We start from the raw sequence: 11,094 nt of genomic DNA on the forward strand, positions 1-11,094 counted from the left end.
TTCCCCAGGCCCCTGTGAGCGTTTCCTGACAACGAAAGAACCCAGCCACGCCATCTACGTTCAAGAGCAGGAGAAGACAGTACTAGACTGTACACCGTGTCTGCTATGACGAAGATTGTCTGGGACGAAGTTACTGCGCTTGGCAGATACACGATGCATCTGAGGGGCTGCACACCGCCTTGATTCTATGGTTGCCCCTTCCGTAACCGTGCAGCGAACCGCAATTGGCCGTACGCTCCAGCCCCATAGGTCGTCTCCAGATCTCATCGCTTTTCTCGTATGAGGCCTTAGGAGGTGCTCTCGTTGCGTCAATTTCCTCTGCTCCTAGTGCCAACAAGTGCGAATGGCGCGAGCGAGGCTCGGCCTCGCAGACGAGTGCCTCTCATCCCCACCCTAGCGGGCGAGAAAGGCAACGTCACAGGTAGGCAGTCTGGACAGCGGGGGTTGTTCGTACGCGTCGCGTGGTCCGATGCAGTCTGCTATGTGCCTGCTTCCGCGTGCAAACCTCCGGTGGAGTGAGAGCGGACCCTGAGACATATGGTATTGTGTCATCATGCAGCTTAAGTCGTGTGAACGGAAGCATCTCGGGCCTCGGACTCACCCGTTTTTCGAAGGAGTATGTGTGGGAAAGTATTCACTTTGTGAGATCATCAGTGACAAGCGAAGACCTCAGCCCATCGGAGGAGGCACGACATAGCTAGTCGTCTGATGAGCTCGAGCTTCGATATTTGACGAAGTTGGGCTTAGCGTGGCTAGTGTCCTAAAAATGCAGTCTTCCCCGGCTGTGAACGGGCGCAGAAATTCCCGTCGAAATCATTACATCGCACCAGCTCCTCCTCTGGATTTATCTTTTCGCAACTACAAGTCCCCGGTTGACATTTTGCCAGAACATGTCACTGGTACTGCGGCGAGTCCGCCAAAACCACGCCCACCTAAGTCGACGAGCAAGACTCCCCTTCCTCCTTCGGCTTCCACACCTCAGCAGCCACCCCGCCCTTTGTTCATCATTGCTCTTGCCAACAACAATGGTGTCTGGCCAACCGCTGGCATAGCGGAGCCGTTGGACAACACGAACAATCGGGGCGACGCTCAGCCGCGCGTAGCCGGTTGTGGGGCCGATCTCAGCCATGGACAAGGACCTGGCCCCGCGGTAGCAAGTGGGTCGGATAGCCGGGCGGCCTGGCTTTCGAGCGACCCTGACTTTCAGCGCCAGCAGCAACCCTCGGGGAACGTACCTTCTTCAGCTAACTACTCATTTCGGGCGTCAATGTGTCTCTCGCGGCACAACAGCACTGTCTCACTCTGTACACAGCCTAAGAATGGTGTGGACAGCACCGTCGTTGACCTGCACAGGCCTGAAAAGATAAGCGTGAAACTAATAACCACAGCTGTACGCCTGTGCAACAATCAGCTGTCCTCGCTGGATGACCTGATTCCAAGCCTGACTCGGATCATTTCCCAACCTGAAGCCAATCTCCAGTGGTTAGACCTTGCCTTCAACCAACTAACAAAAGTGGACCCCGCTCTTTTGCAGCTGTTCAATCTGCGAGTCCTCTATTTGCATTGTAACCTGATTGGAAGCTACGAAATTGTACTCTCGCTAAACCGTCTGCCTAAACTGAAAGTCCTGACGCTCATGGGAAACCCTATTGAAAGCGACGATTATCATCACTACAGGTAAGTGGCTATCTTTGTCTGCCGGGACTGTGAAGGAAGTCTGTTGTCTCCACCACGGACCGGGTGACAGTCCGATCTGTTCTTGACACCACACGTTACGACAAAGGTGCTTGCCTGTCAAAAATTGTGGGACCGATCCCTGCTTTTCAGGACTGCTGTTGTTGCTGCGCTACCAAGGTTGAAAGCTCTCGATCACACACCAATCACTGGGGACGACGCTGCCGCCGCTGAGAAGTACTGCCACGAACATAACCGGAAAGCATGCGGAGCAGAGTAAGGGCCAGCAGTCTCGGCGCACGTGTGCCGAAGTCAAAGCGATGGGGCTTTTCAGGGCTGTAGAGTCTTGCGTGGCAAAAGCTTTCGGGGACGGTCCCTCGACTTGTGCGTTGCGCCGTGTGTGTGTAGTGTGCTCCTTTCGCCAAATTCAAAACGAAGTTTTGCACCATTGGTGAACGTGTAAATAAGCGCATCGCACATACTATCAGTTTTGACTGTTCGGAGTTGGGAAAAAAGGATGCTCCACAGTCTTACTGTCTTGTCCGACAGGGGTTTGCCCTGCTGGCGTAGATGCTGGTCATTACTCTGGCGGACGAGAACCGTTTGTTCAATCACTCCGTGTGAGGGACTCTGGGACAAGCCCAACGTTGTGTAGTTAGTAGGAGCNNTTAGGTAGTGGAACAAGGAGTCACAATGATCACGCCGTATCAAAATCTGAGTAGTTGGACAGAAGTGCCACTAGGAGTGGTAGCTGCCAGGTGGTGCTTCGTACACATCAGGCGAAGAAAACGTTTCACGGCTGGGCCTTCAGCATGGCTCGCCGGCGGCCGATTCGTGCTGAGGGGCCGTCCGCGCCACTACCCGCTAGCCGACATCCTACGGACGCTCACCACACAAAATCAATCACTGTCAATCATCACCCCGAGTCGCATGCCCCCAGTGGCGGCTCAACGCCGGCCTAGGAAAGGCTGCACTCTCTTAGGTTGGCCTCGTTACGCGGATCAAAACGCTATCTGTTCCTCGTCCCTCGCAGCACGCGACGCGACGTGTCACCGATGACATTCAGTCAAGCTCTGTTTCCAATAAACGGCGATCACCTCACGTGCAGGCCTGGCTACGAGCAAGGCCAGCAGCGTTTTTGCGTAAGCAGTTTGGCTTCTTGTCTGGACCGTTACTAAGCGCACAGGAACAGCAACCATCAGCTCCTGCTGCCCCCACCTTGACGGATCTCGAAAGTACACTGAACTTCCCCGACAAAGACGCTGCCCGGAACAGGTCTTTGTCTCTGCGACATGCGCTTCAACCGTGCTGCGCTGGTGTGCGATACAAGCTAACGCTTGCACTGAGCCTGCTCACACGGCAGCAACCTAAACTTCACCGGTTCTCATATGTGGCTAGTAAAAATAGGCGAACCGCATGAAATAAATCTATGTCCGCCCGAACGTCACCACACTCTCGCGCTCCCACCAGCTGGACACGGAGCCACTACCACGCTCCGACACCCGGCCATGCTACCTCAGAGACACGTCTCCTCCTCGATCACCCCAACTCCTCTATGCGCTTGAATAGTTGGGACCGGAGTCTCGACGAGCGACAGCTATCCTGCAGAAGGCCAAATCCTCTTGACCCGTATGCAATGAATGTCCTCGAACTGGCTTATCCACAGACTCACCCTCTTGCTCGTGAGTCCATTTCGCTGATATCGCCAGAGTTTCCGAGGGAGTCGGTTTGAGTTTCCTTAGAAGACCGTTCCGTTCATATACACGAAGACGCAAGCTCACGACCGGCTGAACCACTGCAAGTCTCGCTGCTCTGTCTAGAGTGGGTCAGCCCGGATATCAGCGAGAAGACGCTGGTACGGTCAGAAACTTCACTCTTTGCTCTGTTCCACCTCCCACGCCCCCACCACTTCGCAAGACCGGTATCTGCTGTGTCAGCTAAGGCCGAAAGACTCGTTGTTCTACACACGGAAGACAAACACAACACCGCCGTGAGTCCCGCCGCCATGTAGACTATCCCCCTGCTTCATCAGGGGAGGCAAAAATGTCGCGTAGAACCCCAGAATCCGCGGCTGCAATTCGCTGGCTACCTGTAGACCTGCATCAAGACGCTCAGGCGCGCACACTGGCACGTTCTCTCATCGCCGAACACTCGTCCACGTCCGTGAGCACCAGCTTAACGTCCTGGCTCCCGATTGACCTGATTGGGACTCATTTCATCGACATGAATTTCATCAGCGACTGCACCTGGTCTTGCCAGTTCTCCCGTTCAGTCGGCGTCTTGAACCTACGTGCAAAGTGGGGTAACACAAACGGCAGTGCTCTGAATATTCACCCAGAAAAAGATCACTTGCAAGTGGGTGTCTAATGGCCCTAAGCAATGAACGCAAAAGTCGAATGGTCGGTGCAACCTGCTACTGCTACTCATGCCTCACAATAAACGCACTAAAACCCGCACCGGACGACAGCATCAAACGAACGAGCATCACCATCAACGACGTGAAGGACCTCAAGGACAACCCTAGTATCACTCACGTGAAATTGTAGGTTGTTGGCTGCGGGTTGTTGACGGTGATCGCCAGGGCTTTGGTATTGTCCGCCTGTGACTTCACGGAAGTGATCTGCAAGTCAGTCACACAAAACGAAGAAGACTACCGTATTCATTTGTAACGGTTTGACGTTTGGGGAAAATACAAGAAGTCGCAGTCGGGACAACGGAGGTTCCGACGCGAGGAGCACGTCCGAACAGAATCTGCAACCTGTTACTTGAGGAACACGACTTGCCAGCTAGTCTAGCTTGCTGTGCTACTCACGCGTACACTTCACTCACCAGTTACACACAACTGCGCTTGAGCACAAGTCTGCAAGCAATCGCTCGAGTTGTACAGGGCCCTGCCTGCCCCACGCCTCTCGAAACAACGAACGCATTCTCAAAGCTACAGGCACAATAGGCCGCGTGCCCTGGAATCCTTTCCAAAAGCAGCCGTACAGTCTGATACCCAACTACCATACGTACGGCTAGGAGGCGCGACCACTGACTGTCTGTCTCGTCGTGGTGCTCACGCGTCACCACCCACGGAGTGATGCGTTACGGGTTCTATCACGTTGCTTCTGAATCAAGGAATAAAGTGTTACACACTGAACTCTGGTACCTGAACGCGCTTTCCGTACCTTATCCACAGGGAAGGATCCAGCCCGTTTCTTCTTGTCTCCTTGCGTCCCTGTAGCAGATTTGCCCTTATACCACTCGATTTCCTCGCCATCCTTGCTGCATGTGACTTTGACGGTTTCCGAGAACAGATGAGTCTTCAGTTTCACCACCTTTGTCAGAGCGCGTCGGTATTGCATGACCTTCTTTTTGCGAATATCGCTAGCGCTCACCTAAATACCACAGACCAAGCTGTCCATTCAAGAATGATGCAAGTCCGGTACCAACACCGAAGGAAGAAAACTTCTACCACAGCCAACGCATTCACACAGCCAGATCAGCTCTGCTGAACGCGTCTTCCCTCTCATCTGCCCGCGTGCAAGAACCCCGTGGGGCGCCGACCAGCCGTACAGGGGCCACCAGTGTGTAATTCTATGAGTGCTATACGAAATCTACAGACCTTCAAACGTCACAAATTTCCCTCACAACGCCTGTGTCGCCACCTAGTGGGGCTGAACCGTAGACTGTCTCCTTGAACTGTGAAACAGCACCGGCACTCCGCAAGTAGAGAGTGCGGCCCCGAAAGCACTAGAAGAATCAAGAAAGAGCCAGTCCACGCTCTGCTGGACTTAGTGAAAAGCGTTTCTGCCTCACAAAGCTTCGCTGCCGCAGCTGTGACCATCTACGCCCGGTTCACCGCATCGCTCCTCGGAAGTGACAGCCTAATGACAATCGCCTACCCTATCAATGTCTTCTTCAGACTCAGACTCGTCCGAAACTTCATCTAAGCTAGAAACTTCAGTGTCGCTTTTCCGCGTCGTCTTCGAGCTGTACGTTTGCCGTCGCCTCATCGGCCGCTCAGCTGCTGCCGGCGGCGCAGGCCCAGAGGGGCCGCCTGAACCCTGGAAAAGATAAAACGGCACCAAACGATGAACCAATTTTCAGGATGGTCGTGAATGGCTCAAGATGCACGCCCGCCCGCCCGGCTACGCACTTTCAGCTCGTCCGATCAAGCGAACTTTCACCTCCACGTGCCCGCTGTCAACCACAAAAGAAAGCGGATCCCAGACAATCAAGGCAATGTCACGACAGACTTACAGTCGCGGGAGTAGTACTTGTCGTGCTGCCGGCTGAAGTCGACACAGTTGAGCTGGCCTGAACAATATTGCTCCCCTGGCCTGCCTTGTTCCCTTTGATATTGAGAAGCGGACCATCCGGCGCACGTTTGCCCCACCTCTCGAAACAACTCATAGTGTTTCCCATTTTCTCTCCCTCATACCAGCAAAGAAGGTGTCCACCCCGACAGTATAGCAGACAATCGGGTTCCCCCGTGAGGATGAGGCAATCGCCTGCAACAGTAAGAGATGAAGTGCACAGCCAACACCGCAGGCACACGCCCACTCGAGCACACGACGTGAGACAAACCCGAAAAAGGAGTTTTAGGACGATACGGACCGCGTCTCGCGGGGTGCGTGTGAACACCTGAATATACACATTAACAGCAGCGTCGGCGAGTTTGTTGCTCGGCTCAATTCGAAAGGACCAACTAGCCGATACGTCGTTCAAAAAATGCCGTCCCGATCAAATCATCGGCAGAAACAAAAAGCACCGCGGGCAACAACAGACTCGTCACAGCCAGCTGGGATGAGTTGCTTATCTGACTTCACATGTTAACGGTCATCGCTAACAGAGTAGCCGTCCAACCGACTGCCAGTCGGTTGAATACGGCTTGCATCGATAGCATGCAGCCAGGTGTGACTGCCCACCATGCGTCGCGCTCGGTTGCAACCCAGACCGCGACCGGTTCTTTCGCCGGGACGCGGCTGAGAGCAACTCTGGGGTATTTTTTTCAGCGTCCACACAGCGCACGAAGGCGAAGTCGGCCTTCGTTGCCACAATGCACGACAGGTGGCCCTGTACGGTGTTTCCGTGGCAGGCCGTAAAGCTGCACCGGTGTACGAGGAGACAATCATGATTTCAGTCGAGCAACTGGGCTGGGCACCGAAGGTAGCAGGGGAGCATTATGTAGTTCGAGAAGCGGGTGCCCGGTGAGATGGCGGTTCCGGTACCGTGTACTATACTCGGGATGTGGCACGTTGGGAAGGACCGTCAGGGAGTCTTGGCAAGCTCATTATGCCTTCAAGCAGAAGTGTCTGACAGCCCGGCTGAGACAGAGCTGCCAGGCGGATACGGCTCACCGTAGCAAGGCAGAGGCACTGCGTTGACGTTCGCACGCCCCGCGATATTGCGCCGGTGATGGCGCGCTTGAGTAGCCGCTCTGTGTGGCCTGCTGCACTGCGGATGAGAGGGCACGCCTCCATCGTCCGCATGAGTCTTGCTCACTGTCTGCCACTTTTCGTTGAATCATGGACAAGGTAAGCACGGAGCACCCCATTCCCCGTGCCACATTTCGAAGCAAACACGTTTGAGTACAAAAGACCGCCGGCAGCTGTACCGGCGGCGGCCAGGCGATGCCCTATTCAGACAGGCGAGAGACCAACCACACGCGAGCCATCCGGGGAGAGTAGTGACAACACCCTTCCGGCTGTTGCCGTAAAATTCTGGCCTCAGCTTCGCGTGTCACAACTGCCCTCGAGTTCACTCGGGGGCGCTCCGGGCTACCGTGGTGCTCGCTTCCTGAACGATTCCGACTTTGCACGCTGTGGCAGTTTGTCGGTTGATTCAGCCCGAAGAAAGGAAGCCAGCTCACCGTTTATCGGGTGTGCCCAGCTGCAATTGTTTGCTTTACGGACCGTGTCAAGAAGTCGCCCGCCAGCGTAGCCAACGTGGGGACAAAACTGCAGTCGGCAGCGATGGCAACAGCACGCCCGCCTACACAGCGCACGCGTCCTGTCGCAAGTGCGCACCCTGGTCCGTCGGTCTCGAATACACTAGTCAAAGCTGGGGCTCGTACAGCTGTCGCTACAACGACGACCCTGCATCTGAACGGGATACTCTGCGCGGACCTTTCGGACTTCAACGGCCAGTCTAGACTTGCTGCCCAAGAAAGGAGGTATGGAAGCTGGGACGTTTTCAGGGTCAGCAGGCGCGCTGTGGAGTAACACCAGTTGGGCAGTGTTCTGAAGGGCTCCTCGGAGGCGACGATGGCAGTCAGCGTGGCCCTTAGTCTATCTGTGTGTGTACGAGCGCCACATGGGAGGCCTACCAGAAGAGCTGTTTCGTCTTCGGACGCAACGAAGCGCTACATGTTAATTCAGGTCTATGATGGGTTAAACCCGCCACGTCTACAGAGTGTTAGGGTCTTTTTCCATTTGGTTCCACTGTGACAAATATATCCAAGGTTGTGTCCGGACAAGCATAATATTTTGTTGTTCTAAGGCTTCCGAAGCGAGGGAACAAAGCACGAGCTGTGTGCGGGGCCAGACACCGCACGCTGCCACATGCAACTGTCGTGGTCCGCAAGAACCGGAACTGCACTCGGATGCCGTTTCTGGGAAGCATGCGGCTGTGATGAACGCAGGGCGCAAGCTGTCCGGATTGTTGACCATTAAAAGCTGACGGAGTTTGGTCCACAGTACGGCGGTACAACGCAACAGATCCTTGTTTCAAAAACGCATTACCACAGACACTGTAGCCCGTATCCCCATCAGCGCCCTCTCGTGTGAGGAGCCCGAGGTCCCCATGATTCTCAACCACTTCGGGAGTTGGAACCGCGGCAAACCAGGACCAAGCTGACCCGGACTAGTGACGAGCCACTGCGCCCGTCACCCGGACGGATTCTTCCTTTCTGGCCGCCTAGCGGACATGCACCGCACGGTCCTGGCCAACCTCGTGTCAACACTGATAGCTGCACTTTGACTCGAGGATCCCGTTTTCTTAGCAGTACCGCTCCTGGCACTACAGCGTTCAAATGCAGTCCTCCCTCTTAAAGTACAGGACTCCGCAGGTTGAAAGAATAATTAACAAAGATGCGGGGAAGGGAAAAAGCAAAGGGCCGGGAGACGTCTCGTCCCATAAGATCGCTACGGTGACAACGGAAGATATACTAGACTCAATTCTGCCACCCCGAGAGTGGACCGAGAATGGGCAGCTTTGGACGCAGAGGGTCAGCAGTACCCCAGCTACCAGGGCTGATGTCATCGGGCTTCAAGATGAGTTGGACAAACGGCTGCAGCAGCGCCAGGCGAGGGAATATGGCCTCTGTCCTGTCAGGGAAGAACTGTACTCCCAGTGTTTCGACGAAATTTTACGGCAGGTAACTCCTTCACACGAGGAAGCAAACACCTGTGCCTGCCGCATTCTGCGATGGGTAAACCTGCTACTATTCGTGGCCACATAGGCAGTCAGCTGGTATCCGCTTTCTTATTGAGGAGGAGGCGTACACAGTGGCGGTTGGGCAGTTGCCTGCAAACTAGTGCCGCGTTAGAATGCCTCTACTGCGTCTTCGTAGATGCTCATCGCCTGTCACCGACGCAGTACTGAAAAGCAGAGAGATTTATAGAGGTAGTGAGCGTCCGGGGCTTGAAGCAACTGTCCGATGCTGCCGTTCTGCCCAGACGGCTCACCAAAGATTGTCCGTCGTTCGGCATCCCAAGAAGGCTGTCCCCAAAGAGGGATCAGGGGCACTCAGCACTCCCTCCGAAGCGTGTGAAAACATGTTTGACCCCGTGCAAGAATCTCCCAGGCCGTAGAAAGTGATTCAGCAACACGATGTGCTACCAGCACGCAAGCTCGTGAAAGGCACTGGGATTACATTGCTGGCGCGTCGGCTGAGGACACCGCCCATATCTTCCTAGTTTGGACCGGAGTAGTCTTCGAGAATTCCAAGAGAGGTTTCATAAGTCAGCATATTCTTGTGTTCAGCCGGAACGCGGTAAAGCGGGCTTAGGCGCCTTCCGGAGCCTGACGACGAGGCGTACCGCTCGGGGCACATGCTTGTTCGTTTTGTCGACCCTAGCATTAGATTCGGAAGAGCGTCTGCACGCAGGTTACTATTGCTTGTGCGGAAAGAGGACTGCTCCTACACCGGGTGCGGACCGAGCTGCACACCATGATCCGCGCGTACCAAAAGCTGTACGAGTCGTCGGCCGCATTCGGCATGCGCAAAGCTCTTCAGGCAGAACAGCACAGAAACGAAATGGATGAACGCGTGGAGACGTTGACGGAGAGTAACAAGCAGCTCGAGCAGGAGGTCAGGGTGATGGAACGCTACGTTGAGAAAACTGCCCAAGACGCTCGAGAAAGAATGGAGCAAGTAAGGAAGTTTGATACTTTGTCGGAACCTTTTGAATGTTGTTCGCATAGCGTATCAGGGGACAGCTATGCTTCTCTTCCGCTGCCTGTTTACGCCTCAGGAAGAGCAGGGGCACAGAGCTACTGTGGCAGCACTTAAGAAGAAGTCCCAAAAAGTGAAGCACGAGCTGGAGCGCCTTCTATCGGTCGCCTCAAGAAAGTGATGATTCCTCCTCGTGCCGCAACTCGACGGCGCGCAGGGCCCGTAGCGCCCTAAACCGGAACGGCATGTGGCTGTCCCGTTTGTTCGTTTAGTCCTGGACTGGCGGCCTTTTCGGCCAGAGTCGCTTTTTGTTCCCGACTCGTTTTTTTTGGTCCCGTAACAAGTGCCGTAAGACGCAGCTGATCGCGAATAACAAAGACTCCTGAAAATTCACGCTCTTGAACGCTCTGTCCAAACAAACAGGATGCGTAAGTCATGTGACCAGAATAGAGAACGCGTGCCTCTCCATATACAAGTAGACACAATTGAACACCCGTCTTCGATGAGAAAAGAGCACATACAGTTCAGAGGGCTCGACGCGGCTGAAGGTGCGCTTGACGGCCTCACCGGCTCAAACTCTATGCTTGGACTGTGGTAGCAGCGACTTGACAAGTTGGCGGGCGCGAAGCCCGCGCCGGGGAAGTAACCGAGATTCTTGACAAGGCACGGACGGCTCTGTCGCGAAGCGTCCTCAACAAAAGGCCTTAGAATTGGGTTACTGCTCGGGCGCACCGTCGGCGGCACAGTACCCGCCTGGACCTCAACCGCCTACCCTGCTGGGTTCTACACTGTGTGCTCTTAGTATGACTGCTCCAAAAAACCATATTCACCTTCTTAGACAATGCTACGTGGAGCAGCGACTGTTGACTGAAGTCACGACCTGCGCAGACTCGGAGATATCGCCTTGAAGACGAGATCCGGCAGAACAGGCGATAACGTCGGACCCTCCGAAGCTTTCCAGCAAGATATACGGGTAATTTTACAGAGCGGAGACCTTTGCACCTCCTCAACTCTTTTTTCAAGATAAGGCACTGCAG

General features: G+C 54.7%; 4 protein-coding genes across 4 annotated transcripts; 2 read left to right on the forward strand and 2 right to left on the reverse strand.

The window, feature by feature from the left end:
• Positions 1-766: 766 nt before the first annotated feature.
• On the forward strand, positions 767-1,954 carry CSUI_007538 (leucine rich repeat-containing protein; the record flags this gene model as incomplete). The annotated part of the gene is made up of 2 exons (XM_068067683.1): positions 767-1,677; positions 1,828-1,954. The coding sequence occupies 2 exons, from the start codon at positions 767-769 to the stop codon at positions 1,952-1,954; spliced, it is 1,038 nt and encodes a 345-aa protein (XP_067920338.1).
• Positions 1,955-2,374: 420 nt separating this feature from the next.
• Positions 2,375-6,784, reverse strand: CSUI_007539 (uncharacterized protein). The gene is made up of 6 exons (XM_068067684.1): positions 5,920-6,784; positions 5,562-5,723; positions 4,826-5,054; positions 4,132-4,294; positions 3,347-3,960; positions 2,375-2,550 (listed from the first exon to the last, which is right to left on the reverse strand). Exons 1-5 carry the CDS (start codon positions 6,082-6,084, stop codon positions 3,885-3,887), a joined length of 795 nt encoding a protein of 264 aa, XP_067920339.1. The 5' UTR covers positions 6,085-6,784; the 3' UTR covers positions 2,375-2,550; positions 3,347-3,884.
• Positions 6,785-8,692: 1,908 nt separating this feature from the next.
• Positions 8,693-10,238, forward strand: CSUI_007540 (inner dynein arm light chain; the record flags this gene model as incomplete). Its single annotated transcript, XM_068067685.1, has 3 exons — positions 8,693-9,037; positions 9,770-10,036; positions 10,137-10,238. 3 exons carry the CDS (start codon positions 8,693-8,695, stop codon positions 10,236-10,238), a joined length of 714 nt encoding a protein of 237 aa, XP_067920340.1.
• A 351-nt stretch (positions 10,239-10,589) lies between these two features.
• Positions 10,590-10,967, reverse strand: CSUI_007541 (uncharacterized protein; the record flags this gene model as incomplete). The annotated part of the gene is made up of 1 exon (XM_068067686.1): positions 10,590-10,967. A coding segment is annotated over one exon (204 nt), but the record flags the coding sequence as incomplete, so codon positions are not given.
• Positions 10,968-11,094: the final 127 nt, after the last annotated feature.

The sequence above is a fragment of the Cystoisospora suis genome, assembly GCF_002600585.1.
Source record: "Cystoisospora suis strain Wien I chromosome Unknown contig_3995, whole genome shotgun sequence".
NCBI lineage: Eukaryota > Apicomplexa > Conoidasida > Eucoccidiorida > Sarcocystidae > Cystoisospora > Cystoisospora suis.

What these genes read in the sequence shown, in the direction of transcription:
- CSUI_007539 (XM_068067684.1), bottom strand. Translation starts at nt 6,084, where the DNA reads ATGGGAAACACTATGAGTTGTTTCGAGAGGTGGGGCAAACGTGCGCCG. An exon ending in CAAGTACTACTCCCGCGACT is followed by an intron (nt 5,724 to 5,919) that starts GTAAGTCTGTCG and finishes TATCTTTTCCAG; the next exon opens with GGTTCAGGCGGCCCCTCTGG. An exon ending in CTGAAGAAGACATTGATAGG is followed by an intron (nt 5,055 to 5,561) that starts GTAGGCGATTGT and finishes TGTGGTATTTAG; the next exon opens with GTGAGCGCTAGCGATATTCG.